Source organism: Lutra lutra, chromosome 12 (assembly GCF_902655055.1).
Source record: "Lutra lutra chromosome 12, mLutLut1.2, whole genome shotgun sequence".
Classification (NCBI taxonomy): domain Eukaryota; kingdom Metazoa; phylum Chordata; class Mammalia; order Carnivora; family Mustelidae; genus Lutra; species Lutra lutra.
The window spans coordinates 50672951-50699652 of NC_062289.1; the positions used below are offsets into that span (position 1 = coordinate 50672951).

Here is a 26702-nt window from a genome sequence, read left to right on the forward strand (position 1 = left end):
ACACATATAGACCAGGGCTTAGTAACAGACGGTATATAGGGTAAATTTACTATCATCTACTGTTCCTGCTGACACCCTGCCTATGAGGCAGGAAAGTACCTCAAATTTGACTTGAATTTCTTTGAAATTTCTCCTTTAACTTATAGGCTCTACTTCTTATCTAGAATGCTTGAATTTACCTTTCCCAAGACAATTTTGAGTTTGAAGAGGCCTCAGAAACATCCAGTTGAATTCCCTCTTTTTCTAGATTCGGGAAACCGGTCCAAGACAAGTGAAAAGCTATGGGCAACTCTCACCATCGTAGGGCATTTTATTTTATTATTTTATTTTTATCTTTTCTTCTCACTGGATTCAACCTAGAGTTCAAACCGGTTTTGAGGAACAACAGTAACACATTACAATCAAGGCAGGCCTATCTCTGCAGCATTCAAAGTCTTCTGACACGCATTTTGTCACAAAATCCTAAAAGGGAGAGCTGGGTATTTTTATTAAGTAGACCCAGGTGAGGGGGGGGTGGAGCAAGGCCCGAGGTTTTTTTACCGGCTATATTAACAAGGGGAAAAATATGCCCAGCTCGAATCGAACCCCTCTTTCGAAAAAGGGGAGAAAGGCTTTCTTAAAAAGACAGCTGCGGGGCACATGGCTGGCATCCAGCGGGGGCCAGGAGGGCAGGGCCAGTCCACTTCGTGGCGGGCGCGGGCAGCACAGGGCAATGCGCAGGCGTGCACCTGTACTGATGCAGGGGCCGCGTGCTCGCGCTCGCCCGCCGCCTCGCCGGGCTCCGCTCCCACCTCCCTCAGCTCTCCACCCTGCAGGCCCCGCCTCGCCGGCTCAGCCCGCCCGGTCTTCTCCAGCCTTCGCCCTGTTGGTTTCGCGGCGGGCAAACTGCGTGTTGCTGCGTCATCGCCAGTGGCCGGTTTGAATGAGACTCTCGTCGCAGCCGTGCTGCCGCCACTACCGCGCCTCTGCCTTGGCCGCCGCCACAGCTACATCGCGTTCCTTTCCCTTCGTCGCCCTTGCCAGGCCCAGCCTTCCTGCACCGCCGCCGCCTCTTCCGCCGCCATGCCGCTTTATTCCGGTGAGCTCCTTCCTCGCCCTGCACTTCCGCCCTGCGCTAGGCCTCTGAGTAGGCCGGGACTGCAGGGCCAGCACCCGGCTGAGCATGGGGCTGGGGAGGGTACGGGCAGGCATGGGCGGGGGCTACTGCGGCGGGCGACGACCCTGGCCCCTTTCTCTCCGCCCTCTGTTTCCGAGCTCTGCCACCTGAGGGATCGCTGTCCCCTCCGGCCCGAGTGGGTGGGAGTGGGAATGGGGAGCGCGAGTCAGCTTCTGGGAGTGGTGACTCTGCAGAATAGTTTTTCTGTCGTGTCCTAGTGAGCCAGGAGAGGTGAGGGTGTGTCCCGAGGCCCCCGGGACCAGGCTAGAGGTGTAGTGGGATTTGCTTGGACTCGTCAGTGGTAGCTGCGGAAGGAGAGGGTCGGGAGGAGGAAGCCTGGGGAAAGGGAGGGATGGAAGGACCTGGGATGGACGGTTAGCTTTCAGGGTGCTTCGGGTTTCCCTTAACAGCTTCCGATAGCTTACCCCTTGCTGCCTTTGGCTCAAACACCCCTTTTGTATAAATTTCAGTTTTATCCCGAGGTAGATTGTGAACTTATGTTTTCATCAAACGTTATATTGGGTTTCTACGTCTGAAGAATGATGTTAAGCTTTGAGACTTAGATGAACACAAATACCCGCAGGCGTCATTTCCTTTTAAATGGCATTTGGCTTTTTTTTTTTTTTTTTTTTAAATTTTGCTTGAGGCAGGCCAAGGTATTAGCCAGGGATCACATTTTCACTTAGTTAATGGACCTTGCTGTTCTTAGTCTTTTTTCAAAATGGCACCTAAAACGTATGTGGTGACTTTGGTTCGCAGTGAATGTGTGATTCATTGGCCATTCCTAACTCCATCATAATTTCTTTATTGAAGATTCAGCATTTCCAAAGAATGATAGGAATCAAAGGAACAATGTTTAATTTCGATGTGGATTCTTGGTGTTCTAGAATCTTGAACCGAACGCTTTAATGATTGCTCAACCTCTTTCTAAAGCCAAGATTAACAGTAGAATGGTACTTGAAATATTTTATTTATGCAATGTAGAATTGAGGGGTTATTAATTAAGTGATGGAGATAAATACCAGTGTATGCTAATACTTAAACACACTGGTAGACTCATACAACACCACCAACCTCTCTTTGTTCCCCTCAAGAAATACTTGTATTCAGCAAACTATCTATCTTAACATTGAGTTCTGTCTTAAATATTTTAACCATATCTTTCCCTTATTTCCAAAATGAGAGAATTGAAGTAGATTTCTAAGGTTTCTTCTTTGACCTTTCTATATTGAGAATTTATATTTTCAGGTTCTGCAAAAAAACCCCTATATTAAAATGAGAATATTTTAAGTACTATTTCATAAGTTTTAGTAGAAAATTAAATAGATTCGTATATGGTTAAGGATAAGTGCTGTTAAAATTAATGGACACCTGTATACCTGGCACAAAGCTAGTATTTCTATACATGTTGCTTTGTTTTAACCTTCAGCATAACCTGTGACACCAGTATAATTCTCTTTGATGGATAAACAAAAAGTTTAAGTAACTTGCTCATGGTGACACAGCTAAATTAATTTCAGATAGGTTCCTCCTCATTATTTCTAGTACTGTTTTAGTTTAGTTTAATCTTTTGCTTGTACATTGTTCTCTATTCCTAGTTTATTTCGAGATTACAGTTGTGTCCTCTTCAAACCCATTTTCCCCAGCTGCTGCTAGAACATTCTGATGTTCAAACCAGACTAAAGTGGCGTTTCTGAAAACCTTTCACAGATACTGCATTTCTATAACATAAAACCCAAAGCCTGTATGTTTTAGCATGACATGTTATCTTTTGTGACTTTCTCCTTGGTCAGCTTCCAGTTTCAGTTTCCTCCCCCCTCTCAGGGAATTACTTAAATCTCAGAGCACAAAATGCAGTTTTATGCTTTTGATGTTTTTCTTATCTTTTCCAGGAATGCTTATATTTAGGCTAACACTTAATTTTTTCTTTGAGACTCAACTCAAAGAGAAGTTACCACTTCCTCCAGGCAATCTTTCACTCATGAAGCATTCCTTTGTGATCCTCTAACATTTATAATATTTATATTTATATTTTATTGTTAAATATTTTTACCTTTTCTCCCCCTTTTCTCTCTTTTATTAAATTCTAAGTTCATAGAATCTTCCTAGAGCTTGTTCTGGGGCTTACTGAATGAATGTTAAACACATTAATTGAACTAGTGAAGGAGTTGGGATTTGGAGTAAGGATTAGTTTTTCATATTTTGGTTTTATTGGAAAAACAGACAACTCTTGTGAGATTCTTATTTGAGTAGGTATGAAGTTTTCAGTGGCAAGGTATTTATATTGTGTTTACTTACTTTTATGTTATTTCAAACGTTAGATATTTCATGAGGCCAATAGACTTTTTTTTTTATTATATGGTAAAATATATGTAACCAAAAATGTACTGCTTAAACTATTTTTAAGTGTACATTTTTTGCATTAAGTACATTCATATTGTTGTGCGACTGTCCTCACCATCCACCTTCAGAACTTTTTCATGTGCCTACACTGAAATTCTGTACCCATTGAACAATAACTCTCCATTTCCTCTTCCTTCCAGCCTCCTGGCAACCACCATCCTACTTTCTATGAATTTGACTACTGTAGGTACCTCACATAAGGGAAATCATAATGTTTGACTTTTGGCATCTGGCTTGCTTTGTTTAGCATAATGTCTCCAAGGTTCATCCATGTTGTATAGTATGTATAAGAATTTCATTACTTTTTAAGGCTGAATGATATTCACTGTAGGTCTGTACCACATTTTGTTCATCTGTTTATCTGTTGATGGACACTTGGGTCACTCACATCTTTGAGTCTTTTGGGAATAATGCACTATGAACAGGGGTATACAGATAGCAGTTTGAGTCCCTGCTTCATGCTTTTGAGTATATACTTAGAAGTGGAATTCCTGGATCATATGGTAAGTTTAATTTTTTGAGGAACCACCATACATTTTTCTGCAGTGGCTGTACTGTTTTATATTCCCATCAGGAATGTTCAAGGGTTCTAGTTTTTCTGCATTGTCACCAGCACTAGGTATTTTCTTCTTCATTGGCTTCTTTTTTTTAATAGCCATCCAAATGACTGAAGAAAGATTTCTGTATTTTTTAATTTTTAATTTTGAAATTTCTGTATCTTTTAATTTTTGGATTTTTTTTTAAAGATTTTATTTATTTATTTGACAGAGAGAGATCTCAAGTAGGCGGAGAGGCAGGCAGAGAGAGAGAGAGGAGGAAGCAGGCTCCCCACTGAGCAGAGAACCTGATGCGGGGCTTGATCCTAGGACCCTGGGATCATGACCTGAGCCGAAGGCAGAGGCTTTAACCCACTGAGCCACGCAGGCGCCCCTAATATTTGGATTCTTAATATTTGACCACCTCTTGCATAGGAACCACACCTTTCAATTCTCCCATGGAACCTTTCTTCTTAAAATTCAGAATCTGCATTCCTACACGTGTTTTAAATATGCTTTATTTTATTTTATTTCTAAAAATATGCCTTATTTTTAGAAATGAAAAAAAAATTATGGTTTTGTTTGCAGTTACTGTGAAATGGGGAAAGGAGAAATTTGAAGGTGTAGAATTGAACACCGATGAGCCCCCCATGGTGTTCAAGGCTCAGCTTTTTGCACTCACTGGAGTCCAGCCGGCCAGACAGAAAGTTATGGTGAAAGGAGGAACATTGAAGGTAAAATTTAGTCCAGATTTTCATTATATACTATTATATAATTAGTGGAAACAAACACTAGAAAATGTAGCATTTGAGGTATATATATTTTTTAATTTGTTGAGAGTGTATAGTCTGTGAATTTAAAACTTTCTTATTCATGTTGGTGTAGAAAGGAACACTGTAGCCATTTCAAAACACTGTATTATAGAAGCATCATTAAAATTTTTATTTTAAAATGCATTGTATGACTGAATACTCATAGGAGTCAGGGGAGTGGGGAATTTTCCATTTATCTCAGTTGTTTGGATTTTTTTCCTGGTGAGGGTGTGTTAAAAATATTTTATTTTGTTTAAATTAATATAAAAATCTATACATCCTTAGTAGTTTTCTGTTATGGGGTGGAGAAAATTTTATCTCTTAAAAATATAGAACAATATGGTAGATAAAAAAAAAAAGACTACAGAAGGTATTTTTGTACATGCATTCAGTGTTGAAATTCAGAATAGTTCAACATCTTTACCAAAGTCTCATTCTGAATACTGGAAAACTGTTAATTTTTTTGGCCTGTTTCATATTCCACTCATTGAAAAAGGGCTCTTAGCACTTAGGGAGTAATTGCTATGTAAAACCTGTTTGGAGGTAGGAGAAAATATTTCTGTTAAAAGAGAGCAAACATAATTTTTTCTTCAGTTTCCTTGGGATGGTCATATTGACTACAGTTAGGAGTCTAAGCTTCCTGGTGTCATTGGTGATGTGCCACAAAAACATGCAAGTATTACTGTTTGTAAAACTAGGGAAGTATAGTTTTAAAAAAATAATACCCTCAAGAGTTAGGTGTGAAATGCCAAGAGCTATAGTTAACTTTATAGATATGGCTTGGTTGCCCCTGTCAGGTGGGCAGTGAAATTGATGTTGGTGAAGAAAACATTGTTTCCCCTCCAAGTTGCAGTATGAGCTTTTTAGTCATTAGTGGCTTGATAACTGAATTTGTGATGAGCTGTATACTGGTGCTGTACTATGGAGAATTACAGAGAAATAGTAATTAAATGAAATTGACTACTAATAGTAATCACTTACTGAATAATTATTCTGTGCCAGGCTTTTATTTTCTTTAATTCTCAACTCTGTATATTGGAAAAATAAGAATAAATGTATTTTGTAATTTAATAAATGAGGAAACTTAGCATCAGAGAGATTTAAGTAACATATAGCAGGTTACCAGAAGAGCATGTTACTAGAAGAGCAAGCCAAGCAAATCTCAGTTCATTTTTTTCAGCTTTGTGTGACCTCAGATAAAGGAACTGAGGGAGCATGTATATAGTTATCATTCCTTATGATTAATAGAAATGGACCTTAAACTGAGAAGGATATTTAGGAAGTTACTGTTGCGCTTTGAAGCATGATGCCCAAAGAAAAAATTGGCACTACCAAAGGGAAACTAACTGGGTGCCTGGCATTTTGTCTGAAAAAGAAGTTATGTGGAAATGACTTTATTCTGTGAAGGGAAAGAGTTTAGCTGCAGTATGTGGTAGGCCAGGATGTCTGGGGGCCAGTCATGGCATTAAAAAAAATTGTTTTAATTGAATATATTGAAGTGAAATATTTAATTACTTCATAGATGTGAAATTTAGGACTTGAAAAAACATTTGTGGACACAGCAGATGTCATTAAGGGTAGTTTGCTTCTGGTATTCCTGGTATAATTTTTAATAGCACTTTCATTTTAAGAATCTGCTTTGAAAAAAAAAAAAAAGAAAAAAAAGAATCTCCTGCTTTGGACAGTAAATTATATAATCATTGTAATTATATTTAGACCTTATTTCATAAGTTACTCTTAATTCCTGTCACATAAGCTAATTACTAGTTTTGCTGGGTGCATACATATAACAAACATGGAGAAAAATTAATATCTATCATCAAGGTTTAGTACAGTCAGGTTTATTGTTTTTTAGATTGTGTCTTTTGTAGTTTAAGCAATTGTTTTTTTTTTTAATTATTAACAGATAATGTATTATTTGTTTCATGGGTACAGGTCTGTGAGTCATCAATCTTAACACGATTCACAGCACTCACCATAGCACATACCCTCCCCAGTGTCCATAACCCAGCCACCCTATCCCCCCAACCTTGCCACCCCCCAGCTTGTTTGTTTCCTGAGATTGAGTCTCCTAAGGTTTGTCTCCCTCTCCGGTCCCCTTTTATTTTCATTTTTTCTCTCCCTACTCCCCCCACAAACCCCCAATATAGTTAAAGCAATTGTAAGACTTACTGATTGTAGCACTGCATTTAACATAAAATACTTTTGACTATAGTAATTTTAAGTAAAAATTACTTTTTTTATTAAGTAATTTTTTAAATAAGATTTTTTAAATAAGTAAAAATCTGCAAAACAATTCTGTTTTGGAGTAGCTTAAAATTCATTGATTATTAGAATATGTTCAGATTATAAAGGTGTGGTTAAATGTTTTTCATTTGTTTCTAAAACAGGATGATGATTGGGGAAACCTCAAAATAAAAAATGTAAGTATTATCCTAAGAGCATTTACTGTAATTCAGTTTCTTAATTATTATATACAAATGCGTTGCAGATGCCTTTTTTCCATAGATGTATCCAGTTGTTCCAGCACTATTTATTGAAAATACTCTCTTTTTCCCATTGACTTGTCTTGGGAAAATCCATGGCAGATTTACTTTTGGATTCCTCTTTCACTGATATATTTGATTATAACTTATGCTAGTACACATGGTCTTAGTGATTAAAGCTTTTAATAAGTCTTGAAATGAGATAAGTTCTCCAACTTCTGCAAGAATATTTTAGCTTCTTTGCGTTTCCTTTTGATTTTAGAATAAGTCTGTCAAATTTTACAAATGGACTCTTGGAATTTTAAGATCGTATTGGTTCTTTGTTCAGTTTGGGGAAAATGGCCATCTTAACAGTATTTAGTATAAAATCCTTAAAATGACGTACTCTGTTTAGGTCTTTATATTCTCCTAAACTGAGTTTATAGCTTCTTAGTGTAGGATCTTCATGGTTTTTGTTAGATTCTTTGGACTTAAGATTTCGTGGCTCTTAAATGATATTTTAAAAAAAATTTTGTTTCCAGTGTTCATGGGTAGGTTATAAAAACATAGTTTATTTTCATCCTGTGACCTTGCTAAATTCACTTAATAGTTTCATTAGTTATTTTCTAGATTCCACTGGGGTTTTTTATGTACACGAGCATGTTATCTGCAAATAGAGGTATTTTTACTTCTTCCTTTCCAATCTTTATGACTTTTATTTCTTATTATTGCCTTATTTCCCTGGGCTAGGACTTCTTATAATACAATGTTGAATAGAAAGTGGTGAGAATGGTCATCTTTGTCTTATCCTAACTTGTTCACTAGGACTTTTAAAATTATGAATGACTGTCGAATTTTGTTAAGTTTTAAAAAAGATCATATGATTTTCCTACTTTATTCTGATAATCTGGTTAATCTCATTGATTTCTTCTTCTTCTTCTTCTTCTTTTTTTTTTTTTTTTAAAGATTGTATTTATTTATTTGACAGGCAGAAAGGCAGGCAGAGAGAGAGGAAGGGAAATAGGCTCCCTGCTGAGCAGAGAGCCGGATGCGCGGGGCTCCATCCCAGGACTCTGGGATCATGACCTGAGCCGAAGGCAGAGACTTTAACCCACTGAGCCACCCAGGCGCCCCTATTTTTAATTTTTTTAAGTTTATTTATTTATGTATTTGAGAGAGAGCGAGAGAGTGCATGAACAGGAGGGGAGGAGCAGAGCGGGAGGGAGAAGCAGATTCCCTACCTAGCAGGGAGCCAGATGTGGGGCTCTATCCCAGGACCTGAGATCAAGGCCTGAGCAGAAGGCAGACGCTTGACTGACTGAGCTACTCAGGCACCCCTCATTGATTTTTAATTGTTAAATATTGCATTCCTGGGATGTGCAACCCTCAAATATTTTTTTGCAGCCCTAATTGCACTTATATAAAAAGTTATTATTTTTAAACCCCAAAGAGTTTCATATATATTCGTTTATATCTATTGGCATTTACCATATTAGAAATTAAAACAAATTAAAAAGTCTATTTATTTAGAAATAACAATGACAAACCCATTACATGTTAATTTTGTATTTTTAAATGTTTCCCTAGAAATATTGTGAAAGGACTGGCAGTGCTCTATATTTTCGCAAATCTCTTGAAAATCTGTCTTAATAAAAGATAAACTCTCATAGTTGCTTTTACATTTAGTCTGCTGCGATAAGTTGTTTTAGTTGAGGTGTGTATAATAAATCTGGCCTCACATAAATAGTTTCAAAAGGGAGGTATCTTTTCTGATAAAATTGTGAATATTCATCTTTCATAGTATACCCAAACTCAACATGTAATAGCTAATTATTGGTTAGTTTGTGGTAGAAACCACATCAGTGACTTTTTGTGCATACAAATCTACTTGGCTATAATTCAAAAGGTGCCAAGTATATAGTGACAGATATAAAATTCGAATTTTCACTCGAAAGCTCTAATTTTGTCATTGGCAACTTTATGTAGTCATTTATTTTTCCTAAAGCAGCAAGCTCACTTCATTTATTTGAGAAATATTGGCTAAATACTTGAGTATAAAAACCCATTATTTGTAGTTTTAAGTAAAAATGATACTGAAAAAGTAACTAGTCTGTGTGCAACTCATACATTTAACATAAGCTATCCTGAAGAAAATGATCATGTTTTGGTATGCAGATGTGTTATTTCTATTGATTATTTTCATATGTGTGTGTGTATGTAATTTATTTAGACAAGGAGTGGGTAGGGGCAGAAAAAGTGAGAGAGAATCTTAAGCAGGCTCTGTGCCTAGCAAGAGCCTGACACAGGTCTCCATCTCACAACCTTGACATCGTGACCTTAGCCAAAATTGAGTCGGACATCAAGCATTGGATGCTTAACCAACTGAGGTACCCAGGTGCCCCATATATCTACATATATTTTAAGATTTTATTTATTTGACAGAGAGAGCATAAGTAGGCAGAGCAGCAGGCAGAGCTGAGCAGGGAGCCTAATGCGGGGCTCAATCCCAGGACCCTGGGATCATGACCTGAGCTGAAGGCAGAGGCTTAACCGACTAAGCCACCCAGGCGCCCCTCCTCTGATATATTTTTAATAGACTTTATTTTGTAGAACAGTTTTAGATTCACAGCAAAAACTGAGTGGAAGAAACAGAGCTTTCCCATATATCCTCTTCCCCACACAGGCAGAAGCCTCCTCCATTACCAACATCTCCTACCAGGATGGCACATTGGTTATAATTTTTTTTTTTTTTAAGATTTTATTTGTCAGAGAGAGAGTGCAGGCACGTGTGTGAGCACACAAGCAGGGGACGCAGCAGGCAGAGGGAGAAGCAGGCTCCCTGCTGAGCAAGGAGCCCCATGTGGGACTTGATCCTGGGTCCCTGTTTCATGACCTGACCTAAAGGCAGAAACTTAACCAACTGAGCCACGCAGGCATCCCACATTTGTTATAATTGATGAACTTAAATTGACACATCATTGTTGCCCAAAGTCCAGGGTTTACATGAGGATTCACTGTTGGTGTTATACATTCTGTGGGTTTGGACAAATGTATAATGACATGTATTCACCATTATAGTGTCATACAGAGTAGTTTTATTGTCCCCAAAATTCTGTGTGCTCTGCCTATTCATCCCTTCAACCCCCTGACAACGATTGATATTTTTACTGTCTCCATTGCTTTGCCTTTTTCCAGAGTGTCAATGTATTGGGAATCCTACAAGATGTGTCCTTTCTTTCACTTAGTAATATGTATTTAAATTTCCTCCATGACTCTTCATGGCTTTGATAGTATAGTTCTTTTTAGTGCTGAATATAGTCCATTTTATGGATGTACCAGAGTTTTATTTACCTACTAAAGGAGATCTTGGTTGCCACGAAAGTAAGTCTTTTTTGAATGGGTACTTCTCATTTCATAACACAGAATATCACAAAGAAATGTATCCAGAGGTCGAGATTTAATAAAATCAATAATCATTTTTACCAATTTATTTTATATCATTACTTTGATATGTGCTAAACTGTTAAAAATTTTTAGCCTCAAGTGATTTACCACCATTAGTGCAGATGTCAGCACAGTGAAAAAGGGACAGTAACATCGTAGTATTAGGAAAATAGTTTTGATCTTGCTGGCTCTGTGAAAGAATTTCAGAGACCAGTAAGGGTTCATAAACACTTTGAGAACTGGGACAAACCCATCAAACCCATTGAGTCATGATTTACTTATCTCCTTAATACATTGCTGGATTTAATTTTCTCATTTAAAAAAAAGATATTTGTATATATGTTCATGAGAGGTATTAATATTTTTATTTGGGAATGTATTGCCCTTTCTTTTCTAAATGAGTTTGTGTAAGATTGGCATTTCTGTAAATACTTGAAATAATTTACTAGTTAATTTTATCTGGACCTGGATTTTCCTTAAGACTTTGATATTTAATTTCTTTAATAGATAAAGGGTATTTAGGTTTTCTGTTTTTTATGCCAGTTTTGGTGAATTTTCTCTTTGAGAAAATTTGTTTAAATATTGAATTTATTGGCATGAAGTTGTTCATAATATCCAGACTGTTCATTAATTATTCTTTTATATCTGTTATCTTTATTTGTTGATGTTCCCCCCTTTCCATACCTGATAAGTCTTTGGTGTTTTGTTTTTGGTCAGTGTTGCTAAGGATTTATCAATTATTCTTTTCAATTATTTACTTTGTTTACTTCATATATTATCCATTTTCCAGTTTACTGATATTTACTCTACGTTATTTTCTTTTATTCTACCTTGGTTCAAATTGCTTCATTTTCTTGCTTTTTAAGGTGTGTGCTTAAATCATTGATTTTTTTTTAATACCTTCTTTCCTTATGTAGACACTTAAAATTATTATTTTCTGTTTAATCACTTGTAGTTGTAGCCACAACTTTTGATGTGCTATGTTTTTATTATGCAGTTAAATATTTTCTTATGTCGTGGGTGTTTTTTTGGTTTAGTTTTTTGCTCTTTTACGTATAGATTATTTAGAATTATGTTGTTTCATCTCCAATTATTTGGGCTTTTTTCTAATACATTTCTGTTACATATTTCTCATTTGGTTCTGTGTAGTCCCAGAACATACCAATGTTATTTTGGTCATCTGAGTTTATTGCTCATTTTTAATGGGCTGTATATGGCCCAGAAAGCCTAAAATGTTTATTATGTGATCCTTAATAGGAAAAGTTTGCTGACTCTTGGTATAAGGGTGCTAAGATGATGACTTTGAGCTGCTCCTCTAGGATTTATATTACATATCTTTAATCATCCTCTGCCTTAAATAACAAATGACTTCAGGTATAGTATAAGATTCTTAAAATAGTATGCTTCCATTTCCCTGGTCTTTGGTGCTATTGTTGTCATACAGTTTACTTCCACATGTTAGAAATCTTATACTTCATTCCTATTTTTGCCTTAAATAGTCACTTATCATTTAAAGAGAGTAAAAATGTTTAAAACTCATTTACCATTTTTGGCATTCTTCCTTTGGATCCAAATATAGATTTCCATCAGATACCATTTTCTTCTGCTTCAAGAACTTACACATTTCTTACAGAGCATGTCTATGAATTTTCTCTGCTTTTGTTTTTCTTAAAAGCTCTTTATTTCACCTTTATTTTTGAAAGACATATTTGATAGGTATAGATTTCAAGATTAACACTTTTTCTTTGAATACATGAAAAATGTCTTCTGATCTGCATAGTTGTCATTCTTAATTCCTTTATATATAATATGTCTCGTTCCTCCTGATGCTTTTGAGATTGCTTTTCAGCAATTTAATTACATGTCTTGGAGAGGTTTGCTTATATTTATTCTGTTTGAGTTTCTTGGATTTGTGAGTTTATAGTTTTTATTAAATTTGGAAAAGTTTAAGCTATTTAAGTTTGTTTTCTGTGTGCCCTTCTCTCCTCTTTTTTGAGACTACAGTTCCATATGTTGGGTAGTTTTGCCTGTTGTAAAATTTTGGTCCCTTTTATGTGTGCGTGTGTGCACGCATGTTCATCTGTTGATGGATATTTTTGTTTCTGCTTTTTGACTGTTATGAACAGAACTGCTGGGAACCTTCATTTTTGTAGATGCATATTTTCCTTTTTCTTGAGTAAATAACCTGTGAGTGAAATTGCTGGGTCTTATGGTTAAGAATGTGTTTAACTTTGTAAGAAACTGCCAGATACTTTCCAAAGTGATGGTTGTACCATTCTACATTGTTATGAACAGTATATGATAGATCCAGTTGTTCTGCCATCACAGCATTTGACTGTTGTCAGTCATTTTTGTTTTAGTCATTCTGGTGGGTGTTAGTGATACTTCCTTGTGGTTTTAGTTTACATTTATATGATGACTGATGGTATTGAACGCTTTAAGCTTATTGGCACCTTTTAGATCTTTTTGTGAAACATCTGTTCAGATCTTTATTTTTAAATGGGTTATTTTCTTACTTGCATATAAAGAATACCTACTGGGATCAAGTCTTTTGTGAGATACATCTGCTGTGATATTTTCTTTCAGTTTCTGATTTTTTTGTCTTTTTAAAAATGTTTTTTTGAGTAGAAATTTTAAATTTTGTTCAAGTATAACCTATCAGTTTCTTTCTTTTATGGTTTTGACTGTTTGTATCCCATCTAAGAAATCTTTGCCTGTGTCAAGGTCACAAGAGACTTCTGTTTTCTAAAACTTTTACAAGTTTTATCTTTTATACTTAGGTATATCATCCGTTTTGAGCACACTCTTGTGTTTGTTGTTAAGCAGTGGTTAAGGTTTATTTTTTTCATATGAGTGTTCAGTTGTATGAGCACGTGTAAGTCTGTTTCTGGATTCTGTTCTGTTGATTTGTATATGTTCCTTTACACCAGTACCCACTCTCCACTGTCTTGATTATTCAAGACTTGAAATCAAGTAGTAGGAGTCCAGATTGTTCTTCTTTTTCAACACTTATGGCTAGCTATTCTAAAGTCTTTGCATGTCCTTTGAACATTTTAGATTCAGTTTATTTTCTACAAGAGTCTTCTGGGATTTTGATTGGAATTACATTGATACTATATATCAAACTGGGATGTCTTTTTAAAAATTTTAAAAATATTTTTCTATTTTGAGAGAGAGCTTGTATGCATGAGTGGTGGGGGAGGGGCAGTGGCATTGGGAGAGGGGGAGAGAGAATCTTAAGCAGGCTTCATGCCCAGCATGGAGCCCCATGTCGGGCTTGATCTCACAACCCTAAGATTGTGACCTGAGCCAAAATCAAGAGTCAGATGCTTAACTGACGGAGCCAGCTAGGACCCCCAAATTGGGACATCTTGAATCTTCTGAAAAAAATTTCCCACAACAATGTTTTATATATTTTTTTCTTTTGTTTTAAAGATTTTATTTATTTATTTGAGTACGTGCTTGAGTGGGGGGCAGAGGAGGAGAGAGAAGCAGACTCCCTGCCAAGCAGGGCACCTGATGCAGGGCTTGATCCCAGGACCCTGGGATCATGACCTGAGCCAAAGGCAGATGTTTAACCTACTGAACCACCCAGGGGCCCTATTTTTTTTTTTTTTCTTTTCTTTTTTTAAAGATTTTTTTACTTGAGAGAGAGAATATGTACACACATGCATGCGCATCAGGGGAGGGGCAAAGGGAGAAAATCTTCAAGCAGACTTCTTGCTGAGCGTGGAGCCCAACAAGGGGCTTGATCTCATGACCCATGAGATCATGACCTGAGCTGAAACCAAGAGTTGGATGCTTAATTAGCTGAGCCACTCAGGCACCATTTTATTTTCAATACAGGATCGTACACGTTTTTTTAAAATGTTATAAAGTGGTTCATGGTATTTGATGCTATCATAAATGGCATTTTTCAAATGTCATTTTCCAGTTATTTATTGCTAACATATACAAATAGAATTAATTATTATATATTGATCTTGTATCCTGTGATTTTGCTGATTTTTACATATTAGTGTTTAGGATTATGTAGGTAGGATACAATCATGTTGAAATAAGAATGGTTTTATTTTTTTCCTTTTCAATCTGCATGCCTTTTATTTCTTTTTTTTTTTCCCTTGCTTTACTGAACTGGTTAGGATGTTCAGCACAATGTTGAGTAGAAGTGGTTGACATTGTACACATCATTGTTTTTTTTCCTGATCCTAGGAGAAAAATCTCCAGTTTTTGTTGGAGTTGTTTTATAGATGTTCATCATTAGTTTGAGGAAGTTCTCCTCTATTTGTAATTTGCTGAGAATTTTTATTCATGAATGGGAGTTGAATTTTTCACATACTTTTTCCATATCTATTGCAAGGATCATTTTTTTATCCTTTAATCTGTTAATGTGGTGAAATAAATACATTGACTCTTTTAAATAGTAAACCAACCTTTCATTCTTGGGCTAAACCCCACTTAGTCATTATGTATTTTCCTTTTTATATATTGCTGGATTCTATTTGGTGGTATTTTGTAAAGGATTTTTGTGTTTCTAGTTGTGAGAATTACTGGTTTATAGTTTTCTTGATTTGTCTTTGTCTGCTTTTGCTGTCAGTGTAATCCTGGCCATATAAAATGGGTTAGGAGGCATCCCCACCTCTTCTGTTTTCTGAAAGAGATTTTCTTTAAATGGTTCATAGAATTCTCCATTGAAAATTGGAGCTTTCTTTGTGGGAAGACTTTCAGTTAGGAATCTAATGTATTTAATAAATGTAGGACTCTTGATGTTATGTTTTCTTTGACATCTGTTTTGATAATAGTTAACATCTTTTAAGGAATTGGCCCATTTAATTTACAGCTTAAATTGTCAACTTGATTGACATAATACATTCTTACTGTCCTTTAATTCTAGACTCTCTAGTGATGTTTTCTCTCTCTCTCTCTCTCTCTTTTTTTCCTGGTATTTTCCTGGTTTCTCTCTAACTTTCTTCATTATCTACCCAGAGGTTTGTCAATTTCATGAATTTACCGCCCCCAAGAGAATCAACTTCTGTTTATTATTTTATTGATTTTACCTCTTTGCTTTATTTCCTTCTTTTACTTTGTATACTTTTTCTAGCTTCTTACAGTAGAAGCTTAATTTATTTTAAGCCCTTTTGTTTACTGTTTATATCTTTTGTCCAGTTTTCTATTGTTTGCTTTACTGATTTTTTTTTTATGTGCTTCTATATAGTGTAACCTTTTTACCCGTTTTCCTTTTAGATTTTGACTTGTAATGTTTTGTAGAAGTTTTCAAGAACTATGTAGTAACATTAGTCCTTTCATCTTCTATGTCACTTTTAGAAAATATTCCAGCAAAGCAAGGTTTTTTTAATTCACTTACATGTTTTTGTAATTATTTGTCTTATTTATTTATTTTAAAAGATTTATTTATTTTAAAGAGAAAGAGCATGAGCGTGTGCACGCAGGTTGGGGGAAGGGCTGAGGGAGGGAATCTTCAAGCAGACTCCTGGCTGAGTGTGGAGCCCATCGTTGAGGGGCTCGATACTCTCTACCCATGAGATCATGACCTGAGCTGAAACCAAGTGTTGGACGCTTAACCCACTGACCCACCCAGGCACCCTTTGTTTTATTTCTTAAGTCTTTTAATTCATTTTGGGGTATGGCATACCGTGAGGTGGAGAACAGATGATATTTTTTTTTCTAAATTATCCAGTTTTTCTCAACATTCCTCATTGTATAATCTATTTTCTTCTTAAATGGCATTGTTTTAATCTTTATTTTTTAGAAATTTCTAGCTCTTATGGGTATAAACTTGGTATATGAATGAATCATTTTGTAAAGTTTCAAAAAAATTAAATTCATGTAATAATTTAGAATCACATCTTTACAGTCATTTTTCCTGCCTAAAAACTGTTAATGACTTTCAATTTATTATTTAGGTGTATTTTATATTCCTAAGTAAAGCTTTATAGTTTCTTATTAAAATATTACAGGTATATTCTTACATTTACTGTTATTTACTGATATTCTTTTTCTTTTTTTTTTTTTGTAAGATTTTATTTATTTGACAGAGAGAGACATAGCAAGAGTGAGCACACAAACAGGGGGAGTGGGAGAGGGAGAAGCAGACTTTCCCGCTTTGCAGGGAGCCTGATGCGAGACTTGATCCCAGGACCCTGGGATCATGACCTGGGCTGAAGGCAGATGTGTAATGACTGAGCCACCCAGGCACCCCATTTTCTTTCTTTTATATCATGTTTATAACAGACTATTTGCTAGTACATCCTTTAAATATTTGGTTTTCCTGAGGGTAGTCTTTGGGAAAAGATTTTTTAGTGATGGTTTAGTATTCCTTCTGCTATCACAGAAAGTTTAAGTTAAAATAATGGGTGGTAGAAAGAAGGTTATTGGATTTCAACATAGGTGCTCTCAGGACTGAGTTTGTTGTCCTTATTAATTTTCTTTAAAAAATTTTTTTTAAGGTTTTATTTTTAAGTAATCTCTGCACCCAACATGGGGCTCAGACTTAAAACCCTGAGATCAAGAGTCACATGCTCTACTGACTAAGCCAGCCAGGTGCCCAAACTTTTTAACTTTCTAATTTAATCCTCATGTGGAAATTTCTATCTTCTCTTACTTTTTTCCTTCTTAAACCTCCATTTTTTGGCTCTTTTTTTTTTTTTTTAAACCTCCCTACTCTTTTCTTTGTCTTATGTGTTTATATCTTCCATAGTAAGATTTTGTTAACATTTCAGGATTAGTGATTTAGGGGACAGTGTCATCTTCATTGTTTTTCTGTTGTATGGAATGTTACGTATGTGTTGAATGTAAATATTCCCTTATGTATATCCTATATATAATATATATTCCCTTATATATATTCTATAATGTAGAATTATAAAATTGGATATTTTGAACTAATTTATGTGTTTGGTATAATGTTTTCCAATAATGGAGGGTTTGGTGCTCTCAAAATAATTCCATTCAATTATAAGTAATTGTTACATTTATACAATATACATTCACAAAAAGAATGCTAACTGCACTTTGTTATGGGGAGAAATGATTCCACTAAATGTTAATAATCATTTCGAGAATTCCCTCCCCTCCAGTATTTTAAACATTCTCAACTGTTTTTATGACACTATTTATTTTTCCCTAGCTTCATTGAAGTATAATTTATATGGATTAAAATTCACCTACTTTTAGTGTGCAGTTTGAATTTGGGTAGTTCTATATAGTCATGTAACTACCACCACAATCAAGATACAGAAGTTTTATCATTCTGAAAAGTTTCTTTGTGCCCCTTTGAATATAAGCAGGGGACCTTTGGCTTGAAGCAGCCACCTCAGTATTTTTTTTTTTTTTAAACTCTTGCTGATTTTTAGTATTGACAAGAGTTGTGTAACCTTCACCACAGTCCTAGAACATTTCCATCACCCCAGAAAGAAATAGGTGTCTGTTTAAAGTCACTCCCTCTTTCCACTTTTAGCCTTAGCAATCGCTAGTCTGCCTTGTGTCTGTAGATTTACCTTTTCTGGCAAATGCAAGCATACAATGTGTTTTATTTTTCTGTGTCTGGCTTCTTTCATTGGACATAATCATTATCAACTTCTGAGCATTTTTATGAAATGAAATTTTTTTTAAAACAGGGTATGACTCTACTAATGATGGGGTCAGCAGATGCTCTTCCTGAGGAACCCTCAGCTAAAACTGTCTTTGTAGAAGACATGACAGAAGAACAGTTAGCATCTGCGGTAAGATACACCACGTTTTGTATAAAGATGATTGCTACAGGTACTAAGATGCCTTTCAGAAAGTAGCATCTAAACGTTTTAAAGATTTGGGGCGCCTGGGTAGCTCAGTCGGTTAAGCGTCTGACTCTGGATTTCAGCTCAGGTCATGATATCAGGGTTGTGGAATCAAGCCCTGTGATGGGCTCCACCTCTAAGAAGAGTCTGCTTGAGATTCTCTCCCTCTTCCTTTGCCCCTTCCCCTGCTCAAGTGCACACACTGTCTCTCGAAAATAAATAAATCTTTAAAAAAAATAAAAGTGTTTTGAAGATTTAATTGGTAATATCAAGATATATGTTCTTGTTTAGTTTGAAGATTTTATTAGAGCACATGGGTGAGTTGTGGGGGGAAGGGGAGAGTGAGAGAAAATCTCTAGCAGATTCCCATTGAACATGGAGCCTGACCTGGGGCTCCCCAAGTTGTATGTTTTTAGAACTAAAAGGTTTTATTTTTGAAATTGGCTTGAGGAGTTCTGATATAATTGGATAATTCAGTGCAAAGTCAATTAGTGTCTTTAATAAATAAGTGTTGGGCAGTGCTAGCAGTGCTATTATTTTATGGGAAAAGAGGCTTTCAGTATTTTTGAGAAGGGAATTAAAACAGAATGTCAACATAATGCAAGTGAACATTTCTGTTAGAAGTATAAAACTATTACTTTTGGGTAAAGTTGGAATATAAATTGGTATGAGTTGGTAAATTATACTTCAAAGTGTGAACTTTAGTGATTTTATATATGCTATGTCATTTTATAAAAATGTTTTAATCCTTGTCCTTTTCAGATGGAATTACCATGTGGATTGACAAACCTTGGTAACACTTGCTACATGAATGCTACAGTTCAATGTATTCGTTCTGTGCCTGAACTCAAAGATGCCCTTAAAAGGTAAGACAGAAGATAAATGTGAGTTCTTTTGGTGGGTAAGGGACACTCACATTTTGGTGAGTAGTGTTTTGTGTATAAGTGTGTGTATAATTTTTTAGCAACTTTACTGAGATACTCCTTTATTGTATAGTTCATCCCTTTAAAGTATTCAGTTAAATGGTCTTTATTCAGCAGGTTGTACAACCATCACAACAGTCTAATTTTAGGATCTTTTCTCCCCCCCCCACAAAGAAACCTTATATTCACAGGCAATCAGTCATTTTATCATTCCCACGTCCAGCTTTAGGCAACCATTTCCCTACTTTCTGTCTTATAGATTTTCCTGTTCTGGACATTTCATATAAATGGAATCATAAAATGGGTGACTTTTTGTGACTGGATTCTTTTACTTAGCATAATATTTTCTGAGTTTATTCATGTTGTAGTATGTATCAGTACCTCATTCTTTTTTATGTCTGAATTAATAGCCCATTATTAATGAACATACTGCATTTTGTTGATCAGTTCATCTGTTAACATTTGATTCATTTCTAGTTTGTAGCTCCTTTGAGTAATGCTACCAGGAACATTCAAGGACAAGTTTTGTGCAGACCAGTTTTTTTCATTTCTTTTGGTTATGAGTGGCTTGCTTGACCACATAGTAACTATGTTAAACAACATTTTGAGGAACTGTCAAACTGCTAGGCACCATTTTACCACCAATGTAAGGGAGTTCCAATTTCTCCACCTCCATGCAAATATTGTTATTGTATGTCTTTGATTATAGTCATCCTAAGGGTAAAATCGTCTCTCATTTGTAGTTGTCATTTGCATTTACATCATAACTAGTGATGTTGAGCATCCTTTCATGTGCTTACTGGCATGTATATCTTTGGAGAGATATCTGTTTAAATCCTTTGCCTGTGTTTTAAATGGTTCATCTTTTTATTATTCAGTTCTAAGTGTTCTTTATATATTCTGGATACAAGTCCTTTTTCAGATAGATAATTTATAAATTTTTCATTTTGTGAGTTGTCTTCGCTTTTTTTTTTTTTTTAAAGATTTTATTATTTATTTGACAGAGATCACAAGTAGGCAGAGAGGCAGGCAGAGAGAGAGAGGAAGGGAAGCAGGCTCGCTGCTGAGCAGAGAACCCGATGCGGGGCTCGATCCCAGAACCCTGGGATCATGACCTGAGCCGAAGGCAGAGGCTTTAACCCACTGAGCCACCCAGGCGCCTCTTGTCATCACTTTCTTGATGTTGTTCTGTAACACAAAAGTTTTTATTTTTGATTAATTTACTTTTTGTGTTTTGTGTGTGTGTATCTTACGTATGAAACCATTGACTAATCCTAGGTCACAAATACTTCTATTTTGTTAAGAGTTTTAAGCTCTTAAATTTAGGTCTTTGATCCATTTTTATTCTGATCCATTTTCAGTTAATTTTTATGTATAGTGGGGAGTTGGTAGTTGGTATTCCATCCCCTTCTTTTGCAAATTGATATCTAGTTTTTCGAGTACCACTTGTTGAAGACTGCTCTTTTCCCTGTGGAATTGCCCTAGCACCTTTAAAAATCATTTGCTCATAAGATGTATGTAGTAAGATTTATTTCTGGACTCTCAGTTCTAGTTTAGAAATAAATACATTGATTTGTATTGATTTGTCCTAATGCTAGTGAGTAATGATTTTACAAAGAAGTAAAACTTTCTTTTATACCATATACAAAAGAAAAAAGAATAAACAATTATCCATGTTTTGAAAGCCTGTGAAATAGTCTATAAATGAGAATCACTTCTCAGTGAGTCTAAATATGTAACTTAAAAATAAATAACTGAATTCTGACTAAATTTATTACAACTGTCTTGATATATATATACACTGTCACTTCTTAATGTAGGTTAGAGTTGTAAACTGCAGTTTGGATTCTTAGCCAGCTTTGTGAATGTTGATTTTTTTTTTTCTTTTTCCTTAGTGGCTTGGGAAATGCTTTGATAGAACTAAGCAGTAGAGAGGAGAGAGAAGGATTATGCAGAAACCTGAGAGTAACCGAAAGGTTTTCTGAATTTCTCTGAAGTGAATAGTTGTCAAGTACTTAAGAACTTGCCTAGATTGTAGCTGATGTACTTATTAGTGTACAAGACACACGACATTACGGTCTTAATTGAGAAAGGCCGTCAAGTTTGGTACTGTTTCAGAACTGCTTTGTTGGGAAATGTTAAAGTCAAAGTTATTTTTCCTTAGTTTGTAGTTATTTCTCCACTATTTTCCTTTGCGGCTTGTTACTGATAAAAGTTCTAGTATCAGTCTTAATTTCTTATTCTTTTCTGTTAATAACTTTTAGGGTTTTTCCTTTATTTTTGTTTTTCATAGTTTTCTAGTAGGGTAGGTGTGGGATTTTCTTTTTTATCTTATTTAGTGCTGAGTGAGCACTTTTTCTTTCTTTCTTTCTTTTTTTTTTTTGTTTTAAGATTTTATTTATTTATTTTAGAGAGGGAGAGAGAGAGAGAGAGAGAGTGCGAATGGATGGGCAGGAAAGAGGGGCAGGGAGGCGAATGTGGGGCCCTGTCCCAGGACCCTGGGATTGTGACTTGAGCTGAAGGCAGACACTTAACTGGCTGAGCCACCTAGGTGCCCTGAGTGAGCCCTTTCATTCTGAGGACTCTTGTCCTAAACTTTGGACATTCTTGACTCTTACTTCTTGAGAGAAGCTTCTCTATTTTATATAGCTTCCCTGATATTCTGAATAGTAGAATATCTGGATCTATTTTTCACATTTCTTTTTTTTTCCCTTTGCACTTTTATTTTTTTATTTTTATGTGCTGTGTTCCAGGAGAGTGTGTTAGTTCTATTGTATATTTCACTGATTTGTGCATTAGCTTTATTTTACAGCTTCTTATTTATCACAACCTTCTTTTCTTTAATCTCCTGTTCTTAATTTTGGATGATTCCTGCTTTTATTTCTCCGAGGCTCTGAAGTACTCTTCTTACCTCCCTCCCACCAAGCCAATATTTGGTCCTTTCGATTTTAACTGTTCACTTGAGATGTAAGGATTGATTTCGTATTTGTTTGAAGATTGTGTACTTAGGCAACCATGTCCCAGTTGCAAATGATCTAATGAGCAGCTTGTTGGGCAGCTCCCTGCCCTAGAAGGTGGCTACTTGGGAGAGACTTGCCTTTTTTCCAAGACTTCTTCTGTACTTTTTTCACCTGGGATACCTTCTAGCTTCTATTCCAAAGAGAACTCTTCCATGTGTTGGAGTTATTTCTCTGAGTTTTGTGTAATAAGCAAGGGAGATTTCATCCTGTTGAGTCAATGTTCTTGAAACCAGATGAAGTATTTTTTGAATGCTTAGACTTTACAAGGGGTTGGAAACCGTTGTACTTAACTAACTTAACACAAGAGGACATGGATGGGGTTGTATGTCTTTGGAAAAATGGCGCTAACTGATAAAATAGGAATGAAAGAAGAGAGGAAAATTTCCATGGAAGATGTTTTACAACTGGTGATGCTGAAGCTCATGCTTCAATACTTAAGGATTTTTATTTGGCAGGTTCTGGAGAGTGGGATATATGTTATAAAGGCTAGAAAGGAAATAGACTGGGTTAGCTGAAGAGGCAATGAGGGCCAGGAACCAGAGCTGCAGGTAAAATCTGATTTGGTTGATGCTGCCCAATAGCGGAACCTCATGATAATGTTGGAGTTCTGAATTTAGAACTTAAAGTGAAAAGTGTATATAATAAAAATTACCCTTAAATTCTGTGAGTTACGAAAAACAGTATCTCATGGCCATATTTTTATCTTACTGGAAATTGGCAAGGCACCTTTTGGGAAGTACCACATAGTTTTTTCATTAGCAGTTACTAGGTTGTTATTTTACTTGCATTTTCAAATTTGTATAGGGATGATCTGTTCTTGATAGAACTTAACTATAAAATTGGTTGGACCCAACCTTTTTTTTTTTTTTTTGCGTTTTAAATGTACATTTTCTGTGTCTTTTAGGGTCAGTTTTTAAAATTTGTTTTCCTATGAATTTGTCCTTATGTCTTTAAGATATTTTAGCATAAGAGTTCTCTATTTTGGACCTGTATTTTCCCCTATTTTCACTTCTTATTTGCTAGATATATAGAAATTTATACATATAAATTTACCGTTGCCAGAGGTTTGTATATTTTATTTTTCACAGAAATCAGTTAGTAGGTTTATTCAGTCAGTTCTTTTCAGTGTCTGACTTATTCTTTTTTTGTTTTGATTTATTTTTTTTCCTTACGCTGTTTTATTTTAAGTTGTATGCTTAGATCATTTATTTGTTCTTTTGTACTAATGAAAGTATTTAGTTTTGAGTGTTGGTCTCTATTCCAAATTCATTAGATGAGACTATTCAGATATATTTTTTTAAAGACTGTAAAATCTCTTCCTTTTGACTCCCAATTTTCTAATTTAACAGACATTTAATAGACATTAACATACAAAAAAGAGTACAAACGAACTATCCTAGAGTGAACACATCTATGTAACCAATACAAACAGAACTCTATCAGCTTCTAGAAATCCCCTCACGACTCTCCCTTCCTGATTGCTACTCCACCTTTCTGTTCAAATTCTTAATACCAATGTGACTTTTAACCTCATAGATTAATTTTGCCTGTTTGGAATTCTTTGTGAACAGAAACATAGATTGTGTTCATTTGGGTCTAGCTCATTATTTTTTGGGTTAACTGTGTGTTTGTAGTTGTAGTTCATTCATATATATGCTGTATAGTGTACCGCTGTATGCACATACTACCAAATAATTATCCATTTTTCTGTTGATGAATGTTTGCGTTGAGCTGATGTATGATTGATGTGAATATTTCACAGATGATAGAAGAGTCAAGGTATACTCTTTTTGTAGGTGAAAAAGTATTAGTAGACATTAAATTGATGAATTATATTCAGATTTTCTATGTCATTACTTAATTTTTATATATTGTTGACTTGATAAAGACTAGAAAAGGTACTTTTTTTTTTTTACCTATTTCTGTTACATCTCTTAGTACTCATGTCAATTCTTCCTTTTACTTTCTAACAGTTATTCTTTGTAAAGTTTAATTGTTAATATTATTTGGTTTATTGGATGGTTTCTTAGAAATTAAATGTTGGTGTAATGAGAGTTTTTTGTGGGGGAATGCTATTAAATCACTCATGATTTTCCATTTTCAGTTATTAAGAAAAAATTATTAGTGTAGCCTTTGCCATAAATGTAGGAATAGTTACTTAGCAGTGTCACCCTGTAACTAGAAGTAAAATCAGTAACAGCAGCAGTTGTGTCATTACATACTTCACTGATGTTTTGGCATACACTTGTTTTATTGGTACTTCAGCTTCAAAAATGCCTTTTAGGTAGTTGTAAACTGAGTGGGAAACTATTAATGATTTTCCCTTTTTAAAAAGAACATATGTAATTTAGACATTATGAATTATATATTAAAAAATTAAAAAAAACTTGAGTCACAGCAATTTCTGAAAGATCTAAATAAACAAAAGAGAAAAACGGAACTTCTTAATTGGATATAATTTAACATATTTTCTGTGACCTCTTTCATTCTACTTATATAGCACAGAGGTTTTTTTGTTTTTAAATGGAAATATTTACACATAGTAAATATGAAATATCTTGTGTTTGGTGTGATCAGTTTTGATAAGTGCAAATTCTCTGTAACCCATTTTACAAACTGTAGAACATTTCCCTCATCTCAGGATCTTTTTGTACTTTTATCTTTTCCCAGTCCTCATCCCCTCCACCACCCAGCTCTACAAGCAGCTACTGACCTCATATTAGTTTTGTGCATTCTGGAAGTTAAATGTACAGAGATTTGGCTTAGTTCACCATCATAGTCTTTGAAGTTTATCCATGTTATTGATGATATGGATAGTTTGGTTGGTCCACATTATAGCCACTCTTGGTTGATTTCAGTCTTTTTCATTTTAGTCCTTCCAGTGGGCGTTTTCTTTTGTTTTGTTTTTTAAGGCTTTATTTATTTATTTGACAGAGAGACAGCAAGAAAGGGAACAAAAGCCAGGGGAGAGGGAGAAGCAGGCTTCCTGCTGCACAGGGAGCCCAATGAGGCGCTCGATCCCAGGACCATGGGATCATGACCTGAGCCAAAGGCAGATGCTTAACTGACTGAGCCACCCAGGTGCCCCTCCACTGGCTGTTTTAATCATAGTGAATAGGCAGTCATTCCCCTACCTCTCAAGTGTTTCATATTATCTGAATGATAATTTCTGATCCTGTGTCATAAGACATTATATGAGTGAAAACTATTGTATTGTAATATTCATAATGGCCAGTCCTCTGTGCTGTTTTAAATTAAATGAGGATTATAAGTTGAAAGTGAATTTAGAAGTCATTTAATAGAAATGCTGCAATATATAGGTAGCTGATGGACTTGAAAATTAAGTGACTTATTTAAGGTTACATAACAAGTGAATGCTGAATGTAGGTGTATTAACTTTGATTTAATGTTTTTGACCTAAGGTTTTTTTCTTATTTCTGAAAGTGTGTTTTATTTTCTTTGTAATAATGGACATTAAGAGTGTACTTTATTGTTTCACATTGTTTTCAGGAATTTTTTTTTTTTTTTTAATAAGTTAGGAGAAAGAATTTCAAGTAGGCTTCATTTATCTAAATTCCCTTTTTTCCTAGTGTTCCTTTTTTGCCCATATAATGGTTATAGGAATAAGACCAGAAGGGAAGAAGATAAAAAATGGAAACAACTCAGATTAAGTTGCAGTTGAGGGTGTCATCATAAACTCTTTTAATTAATTTCTTCCCTTTTGAGTTTCAGAATGAATTGAATCCTATTTAATTCTGCCTTAATGTTCCCAGGTATGCAGGTGCCTTGAGAGCTTCAGGGGAAATGGCTTCAGCACAGTATATTACTGCAGGTCAGTATCTTAAATATATGCCTTTCTGATAGGACAGTGTGTAGTATTCAAGAAATGTTACTTTTCACCCAGTTTGTTTAGTAGCTTTCAGTTTACAAAAGATATTTTGTAGAACATCATCTCATTTAAAACTGGAGTACTTATACTTAGTGTTAAGCAACTTAAGGACCTATTTTATTATTCAAATTATAAACCAATGATGTCTGTTTTTTCTGAAAAATAGTCTGGATTTTTTGGATTAAAATTAATTTTGGCTTTAGGTTCTATTAGTAAAATATATCTCTGGGCATATACAGGGAGAGGTTTTATTGTAGT

General features: G+C 35.3%; 1 protein-coding gene across 4 annotated transcripts in view; it reads left to right on the forward strand.

The window, feature by feature from the left end:
• The first annotated feature begins 624 nt into the window (after window positions 1-624).
• Window positions 625-26702, forward strand: part of USP14 (ubiquitin specific peptidase 14) — a 45222-nt gene continuing 19144 nt past the window's right edge. The window contains exons 1-6 of one of the 4 annotated variants that reach the window (XM_047698588.1): window positions 625-1078; window positions 4684-4829; window positions 7298-7330; window positions 18454-18558; window positions 19375-19478; window positions 26329-26387. In XM_047698588.1, coding sequence (XP_047554544.1) covers window positions 640-1078; window positions 4684-4829; window positions 7298-7330; window positions 18454-18558; window positions 19375-19478; window positions 26329-26387 — 886 coding nt within the window. In that variant the 5' untranslated portion in view covers window positions 625-639. Of the gene's footprint in view, window positions 1079-1149; window positions 1293-4667; window positions 4830-7297; window positions 7331-18453; window positions 18559-19374; window positions 19479-26328; window positions 26388-26702 lie in introns of those variants that run through there. The other 3 variants (XM_047698591.1, XM_047698589.1, XM_047698592.1) reach the window with 3 other exon arrangements.